This window comes from Martes martes (assembly GCF_963455335.1).
Source record: "Martes martes genome assembly, chromosome: 8".
In the NCBI taxonomy this organism is placed as follows: Eukaryota; Metazoa; Chordata; class Mammalia; order Carnivora; family Mustelidae; genus Martes; species Martes martes.
Window position 1 is genome coordinate 16,975,611 of NC_137895.1, and position 24,730 is coordinate 17,000,340.

At 40.5% G+C, this 24,730-nt stretch overlaps 1 protein-coding gene across 1 annotated transcript in view; it reads left to right on the forward strand.

The window, feature by feature from the left end:
* The window catches only part of ALDH1L2 (aldehyde dehydrogenase 1 family member L2), a gene marked incomplete at its 5' end in the record, with an annotated part of 55,553 nt that overhangs the window by 2,818 nt on the left and 28,005 nt on the right, over positions 1-24,730 (forward strand). The window contains 9 exons of the mRNA XM_080810197.1: positions 6,004-6,148; positions 10,305-10,539; positions 12,903-13,068; positions 14,918-15,019; positions 15,235-15,324; positions 16,145-16,279; positions 17,621-17,746; positions 18,316-18,407; positions 20,176-20,323. Of these exons, the coding sequence (XP_080666323.1) occupies positions 6,004-6,148; positions 10,305-10,539; positions 12,903-13,068; positions 14,918-15,019; positions 15,235-15,324; positions 16,145-16,279; positions 17,621-17,746; positions 18,316-18,407; positions 20,176-20,323 (1,239 nt within the window). The remainder of the gene's footprint in view (positions 1-6,003; positions 6,149-10,304; positions 10,540-12,902; positions 13,069-14,917; positions 15,020-15,234; positions 15,325-16,144; positions 16,280-17,620; positions 17,747-18,315; positions 18,408-20,175; positions 20,324-24,730) is intronic.

The window sequence follows — 24,730 nt, forward strand, 5'->3', positions numbered from 1 at the left end:
TTTTGACAAATGCCCTGTGGGCCAAATAAAACATTCTTGCTGGGCACCTGATTTGCAGTCCCCCCCATGCTCTGGGCCCAGAGTATGGTAAATACTCAAAACATGCTTGTTGAATACCTCCTACACACTGTCAGGCATGATTTGGGGCACCGTGTGCCAAAGGCTCCACCCGGTGTTAGGCACCTCGCTTTCTCTGAAAAATTGACTTTGTTTTATTCTTTTATGGAAAGGCTCTTCATGTAAAACTGTCAGGTCTCACAATTCCTGATGGGGATTATACCCCCTACTGTTCTATTACGGTAGCATTTGCTTCACAAAAGCACTTTGGATCAGGGCAAACTGGTAGCACTGAGCCTTTACGTTTTCTATTGAAAATCATGTGATTTTTGTTTGGATTTTAATCTCTGGAGCATAATCAGAGTCCACTTAGTTTGCTTCCTAAAGGACTGCACCAGGATGTGGATAGCCTGGGAATGAAACATTGAATAGTTAAAAAAAAAACAAAAACAAAATCTGGGGGTGCTTTGGTGGCTCAGTCCGCAGAGCCTTGACTCTTGATCTCCGGGTTGTGAGTTCAAGCCCCATGTTGATTGTAGCGATTACTTAAAAATAAAGTCTTTAAAAAAAAAAAAAGGAAAAGGAAAAGCTCTGTTGCCTGCCATAGGCTCTTCCAAGGCAGAATGTTATCAGTAGAGAACCCCAAGATAATAGCACTTACCACCCAGATTTAGAAATGCCGTGGGTCATTTTATGCCCCCCCATTCTTGCTCACCAATATAACAGGCACTTAAGTGTGCCTCAAAGAATGTTCTCTGTCACCAGACCCACCCCACAAATGAATGGTGCCATCCCTCCTGTCAGGACCACCAGGGATATTTCTTTAGAAAGTCTAAAGATGGAACTATTTGCCACAATTCACCATCAAACTGTTACCATATTTTTCTTTAATAAACGGGGGCGGGACGGGCCTTCAACATAGGAAAGCCATAGGAGCTTATCTACCGAAGTGAGACAGATCTGGGTTTGACTTCTGTCTCTGCCCACCGTTAGCAGTTCACTTGACTCCCCCGAGCCTTGTGTATTTTCATCAGCAAAAACAATTCCTGTGAGTCCTAGAGACATATGATAACTAGTTGATATGTTTTTTAAAATTAATGAACAGAGCTCAGTCCTGTGCTGGGCTTATAGCACATTTCCAGCAGGAGAGATCCATCATCACCATTTTTTTACTTACCCAGGTATTACCTATGGTATTATTATGAATAATAATAATAGTTAACATTTGTTGAGCATTCCCTACTGCTACACATTGCCCTAATGCATTACCTGCTTTATCCTGATAAGCCCTTATAGCAACCTTATGAAATAGATACTTTTATTTTTCAGATTTAAATTGATGAGACCCAGCTCAAAATCAAAGGGTCTGTGTAATGGGAAAATAATGGATACTAATAACTGGGTTGAATCTGAAGGCTGTCATTTAGTAGCTGTTTGACTCCAGGCTGTATCTTATGTTCTCTCTGTTTTAATTTCTCTGTTTACAAAGTGGCTTAGGAATGCTTGTCTCAGCAGTCATTGGGCAATCAAAATGAGAGAATATATATGAAATGCCTGGCACATACTAGGGTCTCGTTAAAATGTTTGCTATCACTTCCAGCCCTGCTTCCTGACCCAGACTCCCCAGGGCAAAATCTTTTAGTGTAGCGGGTAGGCACACGCTCTCCATGCATCAGAGGGTCTCTGACTCGAGTGTGCCTCTGAGTCAATGGCAAGCTTGTTAAAACACAACTTCCTAGGCCCAGGATGCCACAGTAAATCTAGGACGGGGCCCAGGGACCCACACTTTCAGCACATCCTCCCTGCTGATTCCTCCAACATTGCAATCAGCCCTCACATCATAGCTGGAGAAATAAGACCGAGGTAGAGTATCCCAGTCTGGTTTTCTGGAATTAGGCTAACTCACTGTAAACACACTTATAATCCTAAAATCCGAGCGTTTCTGTGTTGGAAACTCACCTCTGTAGCTTAGCTTTAGCACGAAGCTCAGAAAGTGTCTCATTAAAGGTAGCATTTCCAAAGATACTGACATTTCTCTAAATGCTGTCTTTCTAAGGGAGTGTTGAATCTGGACTTGAACTCTGCGTAACATTTCCCTTGAGTCAGCCCAGCCTCTTAGCTCTTTTGCATCCTAAGAGTAGTATTTTAGAGGTCTTAAAATATCTGGTGTTGGTAGCAGTGTGAGGTAAAGCCAGCTTTTTAGCCAACAGGTCAGTTCTGTTTCAAGCAACAACATTAATGATAAGATCTGGAGATAGAATATTTATGGCACATCTTGATGTTTTGATAAGAATAGATGAAATAATCATGTATTATCTAGAGGCAAGCTGTGCTGTTATTACACAGTTAATCTGTTTGCTTAAAACTATTTGTTAGATGTTGAGGCTGTAGGCTCTTTGAGGATAGAAACTTTGGCCCTAGAAAAGAATTTTTTTAACTAAAACCTTAATTGTTTTGTTATGCCCGAGTTTTCGCATCCAAGAGACCACCAAGGAGCCAAGCACCGATGCAATCACAAAAGGGCTTATTTGACAAGCTTAAGCTTGGGCCCAAGTATACCTGGCACAGTGGAGTAGGGACTTGGACCCGGAACCAGATTACAGTCAGAGTTTTTAAAGGCAGAGTAGGGGTGGACTCCGCGGTGGGTGAGGACAAAAGGGGATGATGTTAGTCTCTAAGGAATTTTGGAAGCAAGGTCTCCAGGACCTTGAGGGGCTAGCTATTGTTGGGAGAAAGGTTATTTATTACCAATAATAAAAATCTTCTCGTGAGACCCTTTAGATGTGTATCAGTGTGCCATATGCTTGGAAATGATTCTCGACACAATCTTGGAGGTTTAGAGATAAAGTTTCCTAAAGGAATTGTTAGAGTAGACTTACAGGATCCTGGTTGGACCTGTTGGAGTATGGGGTCAGTCAGGCTAGGATTGTCCTTAGCAAAACCTCAAGGTGAGGGCAGTTGAGTCCCCAGGGGAGAGCCACTCTGTCTGTTTCAAGGGCTTGTCAGTAGGTAAGGAATTTTAATGATTTTCTTCTGCCTCTGTTTCCCACATCAGCTAAACTTGAGGTGGGATGGCCATAATTTTCTCAGCCTCCACATTTCCCCCTGAACAATTTTGATCCTTAAATCTTTAAGGTTGTTGAAGGTGGAAGGTCTCATCTTCTGTAACTTCTTCCTGCTGAATAGGGGCGTAGATTTGTCCCTACCTACTCAGGTCAACACTGGTCAGTTGGGGAATGTGTAGGGGAGTTATGAAAGACAGAGGCAGCTGAGTCTAGGGGAGACTGCTCAGGTGATCTTCCCAAGTAGAAAGGATCATCTGTGGAAGTTATGACAGCGAAGGAGTTGAAGTCAGGTGAGGAGACATGGGAGAAAACAGCAAAACATGGTTAGTGTAACAACAAGAAAATGAAGCTCAAATAAGTTTTTTGCTATTTGACCAAAAAAAAAACCTTTTTCCAGCCCAGGAGTTTAAATCAATCATTAAAGGAGAGAGGGACTTTTTAAAGTGCTAACCTGAGTAGGTCAGAACCCAAGAAATATTTTGTGATAATCTGGAACATCAAGATGGCTGCACTTATGTCAGGGCTAGACTCAAGGTGGGTTCAGCCTTGTTTTTCTTGGCCTCCACAGTTTAATTATAAGCTCAGTTACAGGGAACATGTGAACGTGTATGCTTTTAAGTTCATACCTAAAAGGGGATGCTGTCTACACCCTTAATAAAGTGGGAAATAAGGGAAAATTGTTTCCTCATAATCGACTTTTCACAGTGAGGTTTGACTAATTTAGAATGACTTTCTAGAACATTAAAGAATCCCATTTAGAGTGAAGAGGGAAAAAGTTCCAACTCCAGGGGTACCTGGGTGGCTCAGTGGGTTAACCGTCTTCCTTCAGCTCAGGTCATGATCTCAGGGTCCTGGGATCAAGCCCCACATGAAGCTCTCTGCTCAGCAGGGAGCCTGCTTCCCCCTCTCTCTCTGCCTGCCTCTCTGCCTACTTGTGATCTCTCTCTCTCTCTGTCAAATAAATAAATAAAATCTTTGAAAAAAAAAATCCCAACTCCAAATCCTGTGGAGCCGTGTTCTACCAGGGAGGAATGTGCATCTGAAGTCATGACCCTCTGATGACTGTCTCTACACCCGCAATCCTGCTTCTAGACTGTTCCACCTGTGGCTTTTCATTTCTGTCTTAACAATCATCATGTCAACTCATTCCCCTAGCTTCGTGAAAGGGTCCCATCTGAGGAGAATTTACAGGAGGTAAAGTTGCTTAAAGAGAGTTCTTTAAGACTATACCCCTTCGTGCTACTCTTGTCTATATGGTATCTGCATTTTTTGATAATCAGTGTACTTTCATACATCAGTGTTAATCTTCTAACAGGGAGAAAAAAGGGATGGATGGTGGTGGTAACTCAATCTGACTATCTTTTTTTTTCAAAGATTTTATTTATTTATTTATTTATTTGACAGAGAGAGAGATCACAAGTAGGCGGGGGTGGGGGGTGGGGGGGGCAGGGAGAAGAGCAGGCTCCCTGCTGAGCAGAGAGCCTGATGCGGGGCTCCATCCCAGGACCCTGAGATCATGACCTGAGCCGAAGGCAGAGGGTTAACCCACTGAGCCACCCAGGCGCCCCTTGATTATCTTATTTTTAAGTACATTGTAGGCTTTAGAGCCAGACAGATCTGGATTTAAATCCCACCTCTCCTTCCTTTTGCTAGTATGACTGTGGAAATAGAGTTGATGTTTCTAAGCCTTGGTTTCTTCATTCATAAAACAGTGTAAAATGGGAGATATAAAACATGATAGTTGCAGTGATTAAATGAAATGAAATGATGTGAAAGCCTTAATTCTGTATCAGAAACCTGTGGGACCAAATATGTTTTAGGGTTCAGAATTATCCACATGTTAGAAAATTAACATGGTACATAGATAGTACATTCCATACAGTTCACAGTAGGGTCTGGGATAGTATCTGTAACCAAACACATTGATCTTTCTGTAACAATGCATATAAATATTCATATAGTCCTTATAAATACTATAAATAAAGACTATAAATAGCAGTATATCGGTCCAGGTCAAGTTTGAAGCCAAAGGACTCTGCACAAACTTACAAGAAACCTATAAGGACTATAAAGAACATCCCATTAGATCAATCCAGGTTTTGAGGCCAAATGGATTTGGACCACTTACCAAGGATTTTGGAATTCTGGACTATACGAAGAAACATGAAACTGTGGCAAAACCTCTAAGACGTTATTGAAGCTTTTACTTAAACGGTACTTTGTGTGAGACACTGCACTAAACTTATTATTGCCTAATAAGCCCTCTATTTCAATCAAGATTGATTGTATGATGTTTCTGTTATTATTCCCACTTTATGGGTGAGGGAAAAAAGACAACAGAAATTGGTCCCTTGCTTAAAGCCACATGACTAAACAAGAGAGGCACTTGATTTTGACCTTGGTAGTCTAGCTCTAGGGTCTGCTTGTGACCCCTGTGTTCTAGACCACATGTTAGCTCTTGACCTCCTTTGGAAGTTGAGAGATGAGTTTAGCTCATAAAATCATCGTCACATTGATGCAGATCTTGCTCAGAGTTAAAGTCCTTTGAACTATAAAACTTACACTTGTTAACATCTGGCTTATTTCAGCAAGGAGTTGGAATGACTTGTAAACTATATGCCGTCCCAATGATGATGATGAATAACTGGGAGAATTAGATAGAGCAAAGGGGAAAAGAGGTATTCTTCCATGCGAAATTATTTTCACTACTATCTATGCATAATCCAGCCTGGGTCCAGTGTATGTCAATACAAATTTTATTTTGTAGATCTTTGAGGTTTTTTTGGTCCTCAAGTCATCTCGGATGGTTGGGAAAAGAGTGTTTATCATCCATATGTCTTCTATCCCTGCCGACATTTGTCATCATTGGATTGTTTCATAGGTTTATTTCAAAAACAAGCTGAAGTTGGCACTTATCGGTCAGAGCCTCTTTGGACAGGAAGTCTACAACCACCTCTGCAAAGAGGGCCACCGAGTTGTAGGCGTGTTCACCGTTCCAGACAAGGATGGAAAAGCTGACCCGCTGGGTGAGTATATCTTGGAACTACTGAACCAAGGACTCTGCACCAACCCAGCCAGCACAGGCCCCAGTTCAGACCCCTTACCCCTCATTAGCATTTCTACACTTCTTCTTCGCCACAGGCTCCAAAGACCCAGACTACCGACCTCCCCTCTGGGTTCTGCCACATCCACTCCTCCTGTTGGAAGCCTTCTCAAGCTAAGTCTATTTGCATGCTAGAATAGACTCAATTCTCCCTTCTCCACGGGCCCCAAGACAAAGATGCATGGCCCCATTGTACTAAGAGTTTCTCCACTTACTTCCAAGGTAATCACCAGGTCCATCAGAGGAGTTTCCACGCATATGTTTTTTCTGAACTACACTTGTGACTTTACAAGGGTGTTATGGAACATCTAGAATAATGTCTGATTCAGGGGTGCCAGTGGAAATGAAGGGAGGGCTACATCTAAGAGCAGAAATTGATGTGGGGTCATAAAGAATGCATTTATGTCAGAACAAATTAGAGCTGTGGCTGCTTGGCTGTTAAGGTAAGGTTAAAGAAGATAGCCATCCTCAAAGCAAACCTGCAGTGGGATTCTGATTTGCAAGCTCTACAGTTGACCCTTGAACAATGCAGGGGTTTTAGGCAATGACCTCCTACGCAGTCTAAAATCCACATATAACTCTTGGCTCCCCCAAAACTTAACTACTAATAGCCTACTGTTGACCAGAGGGAAGTCTTACCAATAACATAAGCAGTTTATTACCACATTTTTGTATGTTATATGTATTACATAGTGTATTCTTACAAGAAAGTAAGTTAGAGAAAAGAAAATGTTATTTTAAAAAATCATAAGGAAGAGAAAATACATTTACAGTACTAAATCAAAAAAATTTCACATGTAAGTGGACCCACATTGTTCAAACCTGTATTTTTCAAGAATCAACTTTAGTTATGTTGAGAATAGGTGTAAGACACGGAGATAGAAACAGTCTACAAAGTGTATGGACAGGGAATAAGTGAGCAAACAGAAATCTTGGCTTTTGAATGAGATCTTCATAAATCACTGGCATAATGTGACAGATTGGTTGGAAAACAGTGATCTGTGATATCCCTTAAATTTTATCCTTTTTTTTCCTTAGAAGCAGCGGTTCTGAGGTTTATTCTAACTCTTGTTATTATTTTATTTTATTTTTTTAAGATTTTATTTATTTATTTGACAGAGAGATCACAAGTAGGGAGAGAGGCAGGCAGAGAGAGCAGGATCCCTGCTGAGCAGAGAACCCAATGCGGGGCTCGATCCCAGGATCCTGAGATCATTACCAGAGCCAAAGGCAGAGGCTCAACCCACTGAGCCACCCAGGCTCCCCTCTTGTTACTATTTTTAAAACTATTGTATTTTAACACTATTTTTCAAGAGTCAAGCTAAAAAAATTGAGTCAAGAGCACATACGCACATATGAACCTAATCACTTGATTTAGAAATTACCCTTGTTTCAGAAAAACGTTATCCCAACCAGGGGAATTCTGAGAGAATCTGCCTCATGAATTTAGACCTGGCTCCAAAGGCCAAAGGGGACAGGTTCCTATTACTGAGATTATCTGTGCTATTATGATCTATTCCCATCAGCTTTGTGTGGGGATATTTGGGAGGACTCATATTTGGGATATCAGATTGGCTATTGAATCAGGGAGACCCCAAATAATATTAGCTTAAGTGACACAAAAGTCCATTTCTCAAGTCTGAGTTGGCCTTTAGTGCTGTTGTGACCACTTTATGTTCATCACGATGCAGGCTCCTGCCCTTTTTGTTTCATCCTTATCAACACTGGACTTCCATCTCATGGTCCAAGATAGCTGCTTTAGCTCCAACTAACAAGTCTGCATTCTAGCAAGTGGAAAGGAAAGAGGGGAAGCAGAGGGCAAGCCTTTATTCGGGATATCATCCAGAAGTTGCACATATTTGTCCCACTTGTATCCCACTGACTAGAACTCGGTCACAGGCCAAATCTCTTTGCAGAATAGACTGAGAAATGTAGATTTTTATTCAGACATCTATGTGCTCTGCCAAAGTACAGGAATCTTTCCTAAAGATTGAAGGGTGGCAACTAGCAGTCTCTGCCATGTGCATGAGCTTCAGAAGAAATGCAAGCATGTGACTCATAAAGTTCCTTCCAAAGGATGTCCTGGGAAACTAACTTTTCCTAGTGTCTGGTCCCAGGGCTGGGACCTCCTTTCCATCGGTCATGGCCATCTGGCTGCTGGCATAACATAGGTAAGAAAAAAATACCAATCTGCCTTATAGAGCAGTCCGAGATACGATACAGCATATAGTTAACAGTGTTTATTTTGGAGTCAAGGAACTAATTCTGCCTCTGCCACTTACTTGCTGCATGGTGATGGGCAAGTTACTAAAACTCACTAACCTTAGTTTAACAACACCCATCTTACACAGATTAGTTGAAATAACGTATATAGTGTGCTCAGCCCTGTGCCTAATTGATGAAAAGGGGTCAAAATGACAGTGGTTAACTATTCTTATTGTCCAAGTAGTCAACTAGAACAGCCAAAAATAGCCCTGGGACAGTCACAAATCAGTATGGAAGGTGAATGCCGCAAGCCTATCTCAGTACCGTAGATTTTTAAAACAAAGACTTCTAAGTTTCTCAACCCATTTTTTTTCCAGTCTAAACTTACACAATTTTCTCCCAATTTCACCTTTTTTTTTTTACCATTTATTCATTTTCCTGTCATCCGAAAATGAGTTGTTTATAGTTTTTTGAACATTTTATGAACATTCACATTTTGTACACATTATTTTTCCGGTCTCTCCCATTCTTCCAAGTGAATTGATCAAGGCATTGGCTTGATGGCCGGATTCCTTCTGGACTCATTTAGGATTTGGAATTTAGGCTTTCTAGTGGAGATTTAGGAATTTTGGGATTTAGATTTTTTGGAATTTAGATTAGATTTTGGAATTTAGGCTTTCTAGTGGCTTTCTAGTGGAGCCATCATCCCATCTAAAGTCAGTGAAGGTTGATAATCCAATGGGGGAGAAAGGAAAGGGAGCCTAAAAATACAGATTAAAAAGCCTTACTTAAAGCTCTTAAAAATTGCCTAAAATATACTTGCTTTGTGTTGTTGGTAGAAAAATAAATATATATGCTTAATATACATAAGGTATATAGTTAGTAGAAGTGATATCTTATTATGGAAAAAAATGAGCTAGTGCTGTCTGCACTTGGGAGGGCCATTCCTTTTCCACACAGAGGCAGATGGAGCCTTTCTTCGGAAAGGACATTTTTCATGGGAAAGAGCCTTGGGCCTTCTCCAGTATGGCAAAACCCTCACCAGGAGCGTTTATTCTCCATTCTTGGCTTCTTTTGTCCACTAACTTATCTCATTGGTGAATTTGGAAGAAGGAACTAGACAAGCCCAGCTCAGCTCAAAAACTTTCTCTCTTTATTTTTTGGAATCTATCTGTTTGGCAGGGAGAATGTGTGCAGATCTATAGTTTGCCTTGTGTTGAAAGAGACTTCCCTCTAGGAAATAGGCTTGGGAGGGGGCTCATGGTTTTCCATCTGTGCCAGAGCCTGAATGCTTATGTGCCAGCACTTGGCTCCAAATCTAACAATATTCTTTATATGGCTATATCTGTAATAAAAGTATAAATTTTTTACCTATAAAATAAAAAAGCTTCAGTTAAAATTTTAAAATGTTATCTAGCTACAAACTTCTGAGTAGAATATATTATGCCTCAAATCTATAGATAAAAGTCACATTAGGAAAATGGATGGATCATGATAAAATTGCAACAGGTCAAATTCTGATCTCAGTCTAAATTGCCCTTCACCATGTTTTATTTGTAAATGTTTCTTGAAGCTGTAAAACTGTAATGTGTGAATCCATAGCCGTATTAACTTATGGCCATTTTTTATTTTAATTAAAAATAACTTTCTCGGGGCGCCTGGGTGGCTCAGTGGGTTAAGGCCTCTGCCTTTGGCTCAGGTCATGATCCCAGGGTCCTGGGATCGAGCCCCTCATCGGGCTCTCTGCTCAGCGGGGAGACTGCTTCCTCCTCTCTCTCTTTCTCTCTGCCTGCCTCTCTGCCTATTTGTGATCTCTGTCTGTCAAATAAATAAACTAAAAATTAAAAAAAAATAACTTTCTCTTTCATGCTCAGCTCTAGCTGCAGAGAAAGATGGGACCCCTGTGTTCAAGTTCCCCAGATGGAGAGTCAAGGGCAAGACCATCAAGGAGGTGGCGGAAGCCTACAAATCTGTGGGTGCTGAGCTCAACGTGCTACCCTTCTGCACACAGTTTATCCCCATGGATGTAATTGACAGCCCCAAGCATGGTTCCATCATATATCACCCTTCCATCCTTCCCAGGCACAGAGGAGCCTCTGCTATCAACTGGTGAGAATTTTCTCAATTATAGAGAAGATAGGCCTATTTCTATGGCTTTTAATCTTTCTGTTTTTAATGTAGGGGATCAAGAAAATAGGTATGCTAGAGCAATTGTGAGGCCCTGACTGATTGCTACTCCTGCATGAACTCCCCCTGAGACTTAGCAGTACTCCACAGGCTAGACAGCATTTTCAAGGTCGGTCTGTGGAGTACTGGCTCCATTGGAGATAGCTAGGTAATTCAGACAGGTTTGTTTTATGCTGGATTTCTTGATCACAGGACTTCTGAGAACTTTTTAGATGTGCTTTAGTGAGAGCATCATAATATCCAAGAGGGAATCTGAGTATACAGCATTCCCAAACTTATTTGACCTTAGAACTTTTTTTGCCTAGAGCATCTCAAGTACATTTCAAGGAATGCCGAGCTACCTGAAATAATCTTCTTCGTTCTGTCTTCTCCTGTTCAATTTTAAGCTTCTTGAGGGAAGGGACTGTGGTCTAACATTTTTATTGCTGTAGGTGCACTGTAAGTCCTAAATACCACAGGTACACTTTTCTACCTTCTCTACTTTACCTATACATCACCCTGATACCGCTCAGTGTCAAGTTGTTAAATGGGCAGAAAATTACACTTAGTTTAAATGTGGTGAATGACATTTCGTTGTATTTGACATGAATCAATTTCTTTTTTGCCCCTGTAATGGTACTGTATGGTTATCTTTGTACTTAAACTTGTATTTTTTTTCTCATTTCACATTGTCTCCACATGCAGAGTCACTGGATCAAAGTATATGAATGTTTTGGGGCACCTGGGTGACTCAGTCAGTTAAGTGTCTGCCTTCGGCTCAGGTCATGATCCCAGGGTCCTGGGATCGAGCCCCATATCTGGCTCCTTGCTCAGAGGGGAGCCTGCTTCTCCCTCTCCCTCTACCCCTCCCCCCCGTTCATGCTCTCTCTCTCACACACACTTTCTCTCTCAAATAAATAAACAAAATCTAAAACAAACAAAGAACAAAGTATATGAATGTTTTCAAGCCTCTTGATAACATAATGCCAATAAATTCCTTAATATTTCTGAAAAAAAGTGATTGATTAATAGGTCTTGCTTGATTAGTAACTCCAAGATTTAAAAATTGTTTAGGTCATGAGCATGTATGATATATTACTTCATACTCTCTTGATACTCCCTGAGCCTCTGATATGCTTTTATCTGATATGTCTACTTATTCAGCTCATTGTTTGTATTATAAGCTCTTATGGGGCAACATTTTCTCTTAGGCTAAGCTTTTTCCCCCCAAGATTTTATTTATTTACTTATTTATTTGTTTGAGAGAGAGAGTGTGTGCATATACCCTTGGGGGTGGGGGAGGAGGAGGCAGAGGGGAGAGAGAGGAACAGGAGAAGGGAGAAAGAAGAGAGACGATCTCAGATCTCAAGCAGACTCCTGGTTGAGCACTGAGCCCCCTACCTGGGGCTCAATCTCCGGACCCTGAGATCATGACCAGAGCCAAAATCCAAAATCAGATGCTCAACCGACTGAGCTACCCAGGCACCCCTAGGCAAAGCTTTATAAAGCATGAATACAAAGAACATAAAATACAAAGACTAATTCAACCATATTTTACTATAAGTTACCTAGACAATCTAGAGCTAATTCTAGCTCTGACTTACATCCAAATGACATAACCTAAATAAATAGTTACGAGAACTAATAAGTTCTCCTCTACTGAGCATCCTCTCTTTTATCTTCTGTTATCTCATCCTGCCTAACATAGGGTCAAGTACACTGTAGGAATTGGTCCCAGGTGGGCAAAATTGCTTGATGCCACAGCAGAAAGCTGACAACTGGCAGTTAGTGAGTGACAGTAATGACAGATTCTAGTGTCCTTTTGAGTAGACTAGAAGTAATTAGTGTGTATTAACAAGAAAGACTATAGCTGTGTATAAAATAGAGGTACAATCAAGTAGGGCTTTTTATGAATACTGACATCTCTTGGCTATACTGCTCATTTCTCACAGTAGTTCCCTTACTGTCTACGTTCCACTGGAACTACCTCCCACTTTATTTATTTTATTTTTTTAAGAGAGAGGGGGAGAGAGAGCACACATGAGCTTGGGCGGGGGGTTGGAAAGTCGGGGGAAGGAGCAGAGGGAGAGGGTGAGAGAAAATCTCAAGCAGGCTCCAAGCTCAGTGAGCCCGACATGGCGCTCAGTGTCATGACCCTGAGATCATGACCTGAGCCAAAATCAGAGTCGGCTGCGTAGCTCACTGCGACACCCAGATGCCCCACTCCCTTGCACTTTAATATCACTAATTCATCACTTTGTGATACGTTAAATCACCATTATAAGTTGAAGCTCTTCTTTTCACAGGACTCTAATTATGGGAGATAAGAAAGCTGGGTTTTCTGTTTTCTGGGCTGATGATGGTTTAGACACAGGACCCATCCTTCTTCAGAGGTCATGTGACGTCGAACCCAACGATACAGTGGATGCCCTTTATAATCGGTTTCTTTTTCCTGAAGGAATCAAGGCCATGGTTAGTATATCTACACCATCCAGAAGAATTTAGTAAAGCTTTAATGTTTTAGAAATATTTTTCTATTATTGAGAATTTTCTCATGTTGATTTTGACAAAAAGTATAAAACTGAAAACAAAATTAGATTTTATATTTGCCAATAGGGTGGTATTTTTAGGGTGGAAATCCGAACATTAAAATTTCTTAGCCTGTGAAGCTTGTTTTTCTGAGAACAGTGATCAGAGGGATGAAGTTGGTTCATTTTTTGAAATGAACTGATAATGAAACTGGTTCATTTCTTTTGCCAAATACTTGAATTGCCAACCCTGTTTGTATTGACGAATGGTAAAGAAGTATACAGAATCTCAAGAAATTTTGCTGTAGACGTTGGACTTCAAAAGTATTTGAACTCAGTCTGCATAACAGGGTGAAATTTGGCATTGCTTTATTTATTCAGATGTGCTCTGGACGAAAAGCTCCAAGCATGTGCATCACAAAGTAAAAATATATTTTTAGCCAGTAAAAACATTGAAAGATAATTTCAGCGTCATTTAATGTTTTCTGAATTGGATATGGAAGAAGTAGCTACACGGAGATGGACGCTGAGATGGCATAAAGCAGCAGCTATTGATTCTGGAGAGAGGAGAGCCGTCTGGCTTGCGTCATTTAATGGTTTTGAGAGTAGGGCTTTGATGTCAGAAAGAGATCAAAGTTCTCATTCTACTGCTTATCTGTTCTATGACAATAACCAAGTCACTTGGCTTCTTTAGCCTTGGCTTCCTTCTGTGGATACTACAGGGCTGCTGAGAAATTAAATAGCATTTGTGTAAAGCACTCGGCACATGGCAGGTGCTCAAAAATGATCATGACAATCAAAATCGTACTATGTGTGTTCAGTGGCATTTGGTCAAGCGCAGATCATGCACCTGATGATATCACAGCCTGAAGTGGGTAAATGAAGGAGCTATGAACTGACCCTGTGCTTAGGTTGCCCCTAAGCTCTTGGAGAGGTTGGTCAGCAGCCGTAGATACTGAGAGATCCGAGAACTCAATCTCACGTAGGCCTCCCTGTGAAGGAGAAAGGCTCTCAACTCAAGGCAAACATGAATCTGGCACAGACAGAGTTCAGGACACATCCCAAAGGCAATTAAACTCATGCATAGATTTTAACTGTTTTGTCATTCCAGGTGTCCTGAGCTAGAAAGCAAGTCGAATTATTTAAATATAACAATGCATCACTTTCTAGAATCATCTTGATGAGTAGAAATCACTTACATGGACTTACTTTACAATTCGATTACTGAAATTCCCACTAGGTCACCAAGGGGAAGTTGAAATTTGTTTCAGCAAGGGAGTCGTTTTTAAGAGTAACGGCTCAGTACTGGCAGTAGGTAAACTCGGATGCAGGTTTTGCTTCTGACGCCCAGTAGCTACCTCTGTGATCTTGAGCTAGTTGCTTCACTTTTCTAAGAATCAGTTTCCTCATCTGGAAAGCTGGAATAATAATATCCACCTGGCAGGACTGGTGTGATGTCTGCAAAGGATATTTTATATAAAGTAGCTACCACATTGCCTGGGACACAGATGGAACTGAAGAAAAGGTAGTTATTGTCATAGTCTGATTCTCTGGACATTTATTTATTTATTTATTTATTTATTTATTTATTTATTTAAGTAATCTCTACACCCAGTGTGGGGCTTGAATTCACAACCCTGAGATCAAGAGTCACATGCTCTTCTGCCTGAGCCAGCCAGGAGCCCCTGGACAGATTTAAATGTAGCAATTCTGTTTAGCATAAAACTTCAGTTAAACAAACGATGCCATTATTGACCCCTGGGCTGTGACACAGATCATGTTTTTGACTTTAGGTAGAAGCCGTCCAACTCATAGCTGATGGGAAAGCTCCTCGGATTCCCCAGCTGGAAGAAGGGGCAACATATGAAGGTATCCAGAAAAAGGAAAATGCTGAGGTATTTATATCAACTCAATAATACACCTTAACGTTCTTGGCCCTTTACTTTTAAGTAGTTCCCAATGTACCATTTCCTTGCCGAAAGGTAGATCTCCAGGCCTCCCTGTTCTATTCTGCCCCAACCCTACTTCTGCCACTGATGGGGAGAAATGTTTCTATTACCTTTGACACTCATAGCATTAGGAATGCAGCCTGTGCTTTGTGCTGTCCTAGATTTCTTGGGATCAGTCGGCTGAAGTTTTACATAACTGGATCCGAGGTCATGATAAAGTCCCTGGAGCTTGGACAGAGATAAATGGACAGGTACGTTCTAGGGACCAATTCTGTGTGTGTGTGTGTGTGTGTGTGTGTGTGTGTGTGTGTGTGTGTGTGTGTATTACCTTTCTAAGAGGTATTACACATAGATCCACTTTTGCTAGGTAACCTGGGGCAGGTTACTTACCCATCGGGTTTCCTTATTGTAAATGGGACTAATAATAGTGCCTCTTGTATTGGTTATAGGTCACTGTGAAAACTAAATGGGTCAATACATGTTAATTCATTGAAGTACTTAGTCTCTGCAATAAGTACTCAATAAATGTTAACTATCATAGTACTCAATAAGTGATAACTAATAGCTACAGAATTATAATCACAAATCAATTAGCATCACATTCTCTTGGTTAGTCTGAATCCAGTCCGGTTTTCACTAACTGACCCACAGACCACCCTGTATTTCCCACCAATAATCGCACTGGATGGGAACAGTCCAGTGTTGGTCCCCACATCTGCTCTCGCTGACTCCCCAGCACCACCTCCACACCGCTCTGAAAACCCTTGCTTCAGGCTCTGAAGTCTGTGAGAACTCTTTGTCTCATTCACCTTTGAACCAATGTGAATAAATGATAAAAGTCATCCGGATGTGAGGCATTCTTAAATCTCTTCAGTCATATCTTCATAGATTATCTCTTAATTGTGTCATCCTTACAGATGCTTGATACCATTTCCCACGTTGAGGTTTTCCAATTTTATCATAAATGATAATCCCAGCTTGAGGTTGCTTACAAGGCGTGCTGCTGGCACACGCCCCTGTCTATAGGTGTAACTCCCTCCTCTCACAGTCTGGGTTTTGTCTCTCTCTTAGATGGTCACGTTCTACGGCTCATCATTACTGAAAAGCTCTGTCCCTCCTGGAGAACCACTGGAAATTAAAGGTGCCAAGAAGCCTGGTCTTGTTACCAAAAATGGACTTGTTCTTTTTGGTAATGATGGAAAAGCAGTGAGTGTTCAATATGGTCACCTACAAAGTAACGTTTTTGGTTTCCTTCTATAACCCCAGCTGCTAAGGGAGTATCTTTCACAAAGTAATCTGGTTTTGCAGTGCGATATGGGGGGCTCAAGATATCTGTGCCCTGTTTCTGAGGTGGCTCAGGGTGCCAGGATGAAAACGAGGCTCCCCGGGATATGCCTCAAGGATGTGCATGGTCTGTTTTGTGATACAGTAGAAAGAGCTTGGAATTTAGTCAAGAAACATGATGAGAACCCTTCCTCTGCCACTTACCAGTCGAGGGGAGGATGCTTCTCCCCTCTGAGTCTTCATTTCCCGGTCTATAAAACAGAGTGTGGTCTCATAGGTCTGCCTTCCCACTAGAGTCTAGCAGGATAAATAGGATGGATATGAGCCTCTTCAGAGGCTCCTTGCCTTGCCCCTTGTGCGGGCACCCCCTCACACTGCCTGTGCTGGGGAGCAGGGGGTCTTGGCTTCAGTGAACTCTTAGAAGAAAGCAAAGGGGAATTTGCAGCTTGCACATATATTCTGGTAGCATGCAGGGTTGATCAATAATTAAAATTGTAGGCTGCACAGTCTAGCTAGTTCTGGGTTGTAACCCCAGCTCTGTGACTAACTAGCTGTGTGGCATTGGGCAAATTCCTTAACCTCATTGAGCCTCCATTTCCTTATCAGGAACATGGGGATAATAATGGTACCTGCTTCCAGGGCGCCTGGGTGGCTCAGTGGGTTAAAGCCGCTGCCTTCGGCTCAGGTCATGATCCCAGCGTCGTGGGATCGAGCTCTCTGCTCAGCAGGGAGCCTGCTTCCTCCCTTCTCTCTCTGCCTGCCTCTATGCCTACTTGTGATCTGTCTGTCAAATAAATAAATAAAATCTTTAAAAAAAAAATAATGGTACCTGCTTCCACCAGGATTTGTGAGATTAAATAAGACACCTATGTATGCACATACCTATAGCACTGTGCCTGCAGCAGAGGATGGCCATAAGAGGAGGAGAACGGATAGGATCGTTGTAGTAGTGGGAGGAGGAAGAGGAGTTATAATAGGCTTTAATCTAAATATACACACCCAAGTGTCCATTTTTTCAGGAGCTAATTATCCATTTCGAGATGTATATCTACCCCTAGACTCACTTTCTCCTTTCTGCTGTCATTAGTAAAATACCAGTTCCGTCCTTTTATAATGGTGAGTGCTTTTAACCCACATGTTTGTATTTGCCAAATATGCTGATCTTTGTATTCCTAGAATATGTGACACTCCTTCTCCCACCGACCTCACTTTTGAATTGTCCTAATCTTCCATTCTTTGACTTGTTGTGTTGCTATTTTGTAGCTGATGGTGAGAAATCTGCAGTTTGAAGATGGAAGAATGATTCCTGCTTCTCAGTACTTTTCAGCCGGGGAGACATCTGTGGTAGAACTTACCCCGGAAGAGGTGAAGGTGGCAGGGACCATCAAGGTGAATGTGTGATGTCTTTAATGTTGCTCTGACCTTGAAACAGCAGCAGTTATGTAACTGGACCCTCAGTCTTCAGAGTAGTGAGCACACACTGTCTTGCCTCTTTTTTGTATTAGCTGCAGTAGGAAATCAACTCCAAAATTTGTATGCAAATTTATTTCTCATTCACAAAATATTGTAAGGCAGTTCTAGGTCGGCATGGGGGTGAAGGATAACGCTGGAATGTAAGGATTAGGGGTGGAGTAATTCGGGGACCCAAGCTCTGCTATCTTCAAGGTCACCGTAAGGGTCATCTACTTCCCAGACAGCTAAGAAGGGCAAAAGAGCACACTAGAATTGTGTGAAGGAGGTTTTTCATGGGTCAAGACTAGGAGTCAAGTTTACTTCCGCTCATATTCATTGGCTTGAAGTCGGTCATACAGCTGCATCTAACTTGAAGAGATACTGAAAAATGTAGTTAAGCCATGTATCCAAGATGAAAAAAAGTAGGTTTGGTTGAGGACCTGGGCAGTTTCTGCCTCTGTGTTCTTCATGGCACATCCTTCATTAAAATTACCTTTGCTGTATAGGTCATCTGGGCTGGAATTTTAAGCAATGTCCCTGTTATTGAAGACTCAACAGACTTCTTTAAATCTGGAGCGAGCTCAATGGATGTTGTCAGGTAAAACAGTCACCCTATTGACTCATACCCCTCCCCTAGGGATTTTGACTTTGACTTTGAAACTCAAATCCAATCCGTTGTTCTAGATGTTATCGCGTTACCATAACCACTATGCTCTGTTTCTCTTTTCTTCATCCTTTTTGGATTGTTTGTTTCCATGGTCAAACACATATATTTGCTCCTTCCTCTTTGTTGCTAGCCAGAAGTTGTTTTCATATCTCCTATATACCTAGAAAACCAATGCTCGTAATTGTTTGTTTCTTTTTAAAATCTGTCCTCACGTTTCTTAGCTAATTTTCCTCCCATATAGCATTGGAATGGGAAGTTCTGGATGAGAACATTTACCAGGAATTACCTACATAGTCTGATTCAGAAGGAGACCCAACATCGATTATACTTCCCCCAATATCTTTTTTTTTTCCTATACCCCAGAATTACCCAGTAAGATATATCTAGAATAAGGACTATCAGGATACTTGCAAGAGGAAGAATAATTACCCTGTAGTCAAAATTTCTCTACAGAGGTTTATGGCAAGTTGAAAGAGCTAGAGTCCCAGAAGGCTCTCCTTTATGGTTACAAAAAAAAAAAAAAAGTAAGTCTGTGAGGATCCTAATAGCAGAGAGTCTCTCAGAGGTATTTTTTCATTGAGGACCACACTATGGCCATTCATTAATTTAATAAGTTAAAGAATGCCACTCCTGATGTTACAAAAAAAAAAAAAAGTGAGTATTCTTGATGGTCATTGTGTTTATTTGCTTATTCACTCACTTGTTCCACAAAATTCATTTAGTATGTGCTACATATCAGGAACAGGTTTTGCCCTGGGAGTACAGACAGTCATGAACAGGAAAAAGTTCCTTCATTCATGGAATTTTTATTCCACTAATCCAAATAGTCATCTCCAGAGCAAACAGCATTATTGAAGTCAAGAGTTTTGATTCCTCAAATTACAAATTTCTCAGCTATGGTTCATCAGTTTCCCAAAACTTCTAATTTCTCAACTAGAGATTTCAATACTATATTTTTTTTCACCAGCAAGATGCTCCTGTACAAATTGCCCATTTTCCGCTTGAGTATCTGAATAATCGCCTGATACTATTATCTTGAACTGCCCGAGCACCTCATCTCTTTTGCAGAAGAAATGACGGAGCAACAACCATGGTGGTCTTTCTGTCTTGCATCTGGCACACCAGTGCTATTCCACAAATGGCAAAAAGCGGCAATAATTTGAAAAATGAACAGCAAAAAATCAAAGGGTTAGAAGAGACTTCAAAAATTATCTTGACCTACTGCCTGATTCTACTTAGTAGCTACACTAACCGCGTAATACAAGGACATGTTTGTTTCATTCTTATACAGGATCTAGAGACAATATTGTACAATATGACTTTTGTTTCATAATCTTTACAGTGAGGGACTTTCCTTTATTTCTCATTCCTTGCTTACCTTTGAAACAAAAGGAACGGATTTTATGTGCCCCTTATAATCTTGCTTGCAACAGGTAAAATGTTTTTGCCTTGGTTTCTTTTCTTTTTAGCCATATAGAAAGTTAAACAACAAAGAATATCCACTATCCTTCAAGACAGCTTTTTAATTTTATTCTCCCAGTCTTACCCAATTTCTCCAGGTATTATCATGGACGATCTCATAGGCTCTAAACAGGCATGTGACAGGTCTTATCTCAAAGCAACTTGACAAACGTAATAATATGGTTCCCCTAAACCCTTTTAAAAATGTGAGTAATGTGAGTTGCTTCTTAACTTTAAGGCTGGTTGAAGAGATCAGACAGAAGTGTGGTGGGCTTCAGCTACAGAACGAAGATGTCTACATGGCCACCAAGTTTGCAGACTTCATCCAAAGAGTTGTGAGGAAACTGAGAGGAGAAGATCAAGAAGTGGAGCTAGTGGTGGATTATGTAAGTTTCTCTGTGCTGCCTGAAATCTCCATCACTAAGACTCAAAAGCTATAAGGAAAGGCTATGCCTTTTGTTCATTTGTTTTTACATGTATGACCTTTTTGAGTTAGGTATTTTATTGAGATAAAATTCAGACACTATAAAATTCACCCTTGAATTTTTTTAAATATTTATTTATTTTAGAGAAAAAGAGAGTGAGTGAGCAGGAGGAGGGGCATAGGGAGAGGGAGAGAGAGAATCTCAAGCAGACACCCCGCAGAGTGCGGAGCCTGACCCGGGGCTCAATCCCAGGACCCTGAGATCGTGACCTGAACTGAAATCAAGAGTAGGCCAACTGAGCCATCCAGGCACCCCCAAATTCACCCTTTACAATGTACAGTTCAGTGGTTCAGGGTCATCACGTCTATCTGATTATGGAACATTTGTATCACCCCATAAAGGAATCCTGAATCCACTGATAGTCATCCTCTGTTCTCTCCCCCCCACCCTTGGCCCCCAGAAACCACTGATCTCCTTTTTGTCTCCAAGGATTTGCCTCTTGTAGATATTTCCTATACATGGAATCACATAATTTGTGATTGGCTCCTTTCACTTGAGCACCATGTGGTCAAGGTTCATCTATGTTGTCGTGTGTGTTGTGTACGTCACTCCTTCTTCTGGCTGGATAGTATCCTGTGGTATGGATATACCATCTCTCATTGAATGGACATTTGGGTTGTTTTCATGTTTGGCTATTATAAATAATGCTGCTATGAAAATTCATGTTTTTGTGTGAACACTTGTTTTCTGTTCCCTGGGGTGTATACCTAGGAGTACAACTGATGAGTCGTATGGTAACTCTGTTTAACTTTTGGGAGAACTACCAAGCTCTTTGCCAGAGTGGCTACACCATTTCACAATCCCACTAGCAATATAGAAAGGTTCTAATTTAACCATGTCCTTGCCAATATTTGCTATTGTCTTCCTTTCCTATTTTAGCTGTAGGTATGAAATGGCATCTCATCGTAGCTTTCACTTATATTTCCCTGATGACTAATGACAAGCCCCTTTTCACGTGCTTATTGGTCATTTATATATCTTCTTTGGGAAAATGTCCATCCAAATCCTTTACTCGTTTTCTAATTGGGATTTTTCTGATTGTGTCTGTTTAATGTTGAGTTGTAAGGGGCTTTTGTATACTTTGGATACTAGAGCTTAATCAGGTATATGATTTGTAAATATTTTCTCCCATTCTGTGGGCTTTTATTTTTTTCACTTTTTTGTCAGTGTCCTTTGACACACACAAGTTTTTTATTTGATTAAGGTAAATGTATTTCTTTTTCTCCACTGTCACTACAAATACTTTGCTTTATTGCTTTTTGCTTTACTGTGCTTCACAGGTAGTACATTTTCCACAAATTAAATGTTGGTGGCAGCCATGCATCGAGTAACTCTACTGGCACCCTCTTTCCAACAGCATTTGCTCATGCCTTGTCTCTATATCACATTCTGGTAATTCCCACAATATTTCGAACTTTTTCATTGCTATTATATTTGTTAGAGTTTGCGATCAGTGTTAATCTGTGATCAGTAATCATGACCCACTGAAAGCTCAGATGATGGTTACTTTTTTTGCAATAAAATATTTTTTAATTGAAGTACAGTTGATAAAGTACTTTTTTAAAAAAAGATTTTATTTATTTATTTGACAGAGATCACAAGTGGACAGAGAAGCAAGCAGAGAGAGAGGGGGAAGCAGGCTCCCCACTGAGCAGAGACCCCAATGTGGGGCTTGATCCCACAATTCTGGGATCATGATCTGAGCCAAAGGCAGAGGCTTTAACCCACCGAGCCACCCATGTGCCCCGATAAAGTACTTTTTAAACATGTTATTTATTTATTTGTGTACTTACTTATTTACATACTTTCTTATTTATTTATTTATTTATTTGAGAGAGAGAGAGAGAGAGCGAGTGAGAGAGCCCAAGTGGGGGGAACAACAGAGGGAGAGGGAGCAGGGAGCCGCATATGGGGCTCAATCCCAGGACCCTAAGATCATGACCTGAGTCAGAGGCAGACGCTTAACTGACTAAGACACCCAGGTGCCCCTATTGCTGAAGTATTTTGAATTAAAGCATAGACATTGATTTTTTAGACATAATGCTATTACGTACTTAATAAACTACAGTATAGTGTAAACATGGCTTTTATATGCACTGGGACACCAAGAAATTCATTTGACTCACTTTATTGCAATATTCTCTTTATTGCAATAGTCTGGAACTGAACTTGCTGTGTCTGAGGGAGGCCTGTGTATGTCTTGTCTTGCCCTTTTTGCTTTTCTATTTTTCTTTCCCTCCATTTTGTTCATATTAAATATAGTCTAATATGACATTTTAGTCCCTTACTGTTTCTTTGACTATATTTTAGTTAGTTTCTTAGTGGTTGCCTTGAGGAGTACAAGGAACATTTTTGTTTAAAACATTTCCGGTTCAGATTTAAGGTCAACCTAATAACAATAGTAAAGAAAAACTTTGTTGTAATTTAGTTCTGCTCCCCACCCCCACATTTGTGATATAATTGCCATACAAATTACATCTCTGTATATTGTAAGGCCACCAACATAGTTTTATAATTATTGCTTTATGCAGTTGTCTTTTAAATCAGATAGGAGAAGAGTTAAAAACAAAAATACATGTATACTGACATATATTTACTTTTATCAGTGTGCTCTATTTCTTCATGTGGATTCAAGTACTGTGTAGGATCCTTTCATGTTACCCTGAGGGACCCCTTCTAGTACTTTCTGAAGAGCAGTGTGTTAGCAGTGAATTCTCTCAGTCTTTGTTCATCTGGGAATGACTTAATTTCTCCTTTGTTTTTGAAGGGTGTTTTTGCTGTCTATGGAATTGTTGGTTGGTAGTCTTTTTCTTTTGGCACTTTAGATATGCCATCCTATTGCCTTCTGGCCTCCATGGTTTCTGAGCATTAATCATCTGTTAATTTTATTAAGGATCAACTTTATGTGACAGGTTGCTTCTCTCCTGCTGCTTTCAAGATTCCCTCGTTATCTTTGGCGTTTGACCATTTCATTATGTTTCTAAAATGGATCACTTTGAGTTCATCCTGCCTGAACTTCTTGGATGTATGGCTTAATGTTCTTCATCAAAGTTGAGACATTTTCATTCATTATTTCTTCAAATATTCTTCTGCCTCTATCCTCCTCTCCTCTCCTTCTGGAACTCCCTTTACGCATGTGTTGGTACATTCAGTGGTGTCCCATAGGCCTTCTTTTGTCTTCCTGTTTTCAGACTGGATAATCTCTATCAACCTATTGTCCAGTTTGCTAGGTCTTTGTTCTGCTTGCTTGACTCTACTGCTAAACCCCTATAGTGAATTTTTAAAAAAATGTTAGTTATTGCACTTTCCAGCTCCAGTATTTCTCTTTGGTTCTTTTTTTTAAGAATTCTTATCTCTTTATTCATATTCTCTATTTGGTAAGGGATTGTTCTTTCAATTCCTTTAATTTTTTAGACATAGTTTCCTTTCGTTATTTGAACATATTTGTAAAAACTTATTTAAAATCTTTCTCTGATAAATCCAGCATCTAGGTCTTTTCCAGGATGGTTTCTATTGGCTGTTGTTTGTCCTATGTATTGACCACTCTTTATTCTTTCATGTTTCTTCATCTATCTTGTGATCTTTTGTCAAAAACCAGCCATTTTAAATAACAGAATGTGGCAACTCTGGAAATAAGACCCCTCCTTTCCCAGGGATTATTGTTGTTGCCTTTTCTTTGTTTAGGGACTTTCTCAGACTAATCCTGTAAAGCCTGTATCCTTTGTTGTTTGCCATCACCAAAGTCTCTACTTAGTGCTAACTTAGTCATCAGCTAATAATCAGACATCAATTTCCTTAAATTTCTGGAACTGGTAAGTCTCTGAGCCTTTACTGAAGGACTCAGGTAGTTTGTGCAGAGCAAGCTCTGGGTCAGGTCACATAAAGACAATCATGGAGTATAGAGCTTGACATTGGAAAGCTCTGTGGAGATAAGACCTCTGGGGAGCTTCTGGGCACCATTTGTCCCCCTCTGGTGACTAACAGACTGCTGGTTTTCATAGCCACCGTGGTTGTAAGGATTTTGGTTTTCAAGCTACTGCAGAGCTGTCAAGAAAGAGATAGGAAAGAGTAAGGCAATTAATACACCATAGAACTCACTGTGCTTACAGAGATTCAGCTGTTTTTCTTGAATAAATTGATTCTTTCAAGCTTTTGGTTAATTTCCAGAGTCTTAAGAAACATGATTTTGACAATAGTTTCTAATGTTCTTGTGGCTTTTATGAAGGAGCAGATTTTTAGTGGTCTCTAGTCTATTCCAGAAATAATTCACCCATGTGTTTTTAATAAAATTTAGGTAAATTTGGGAAG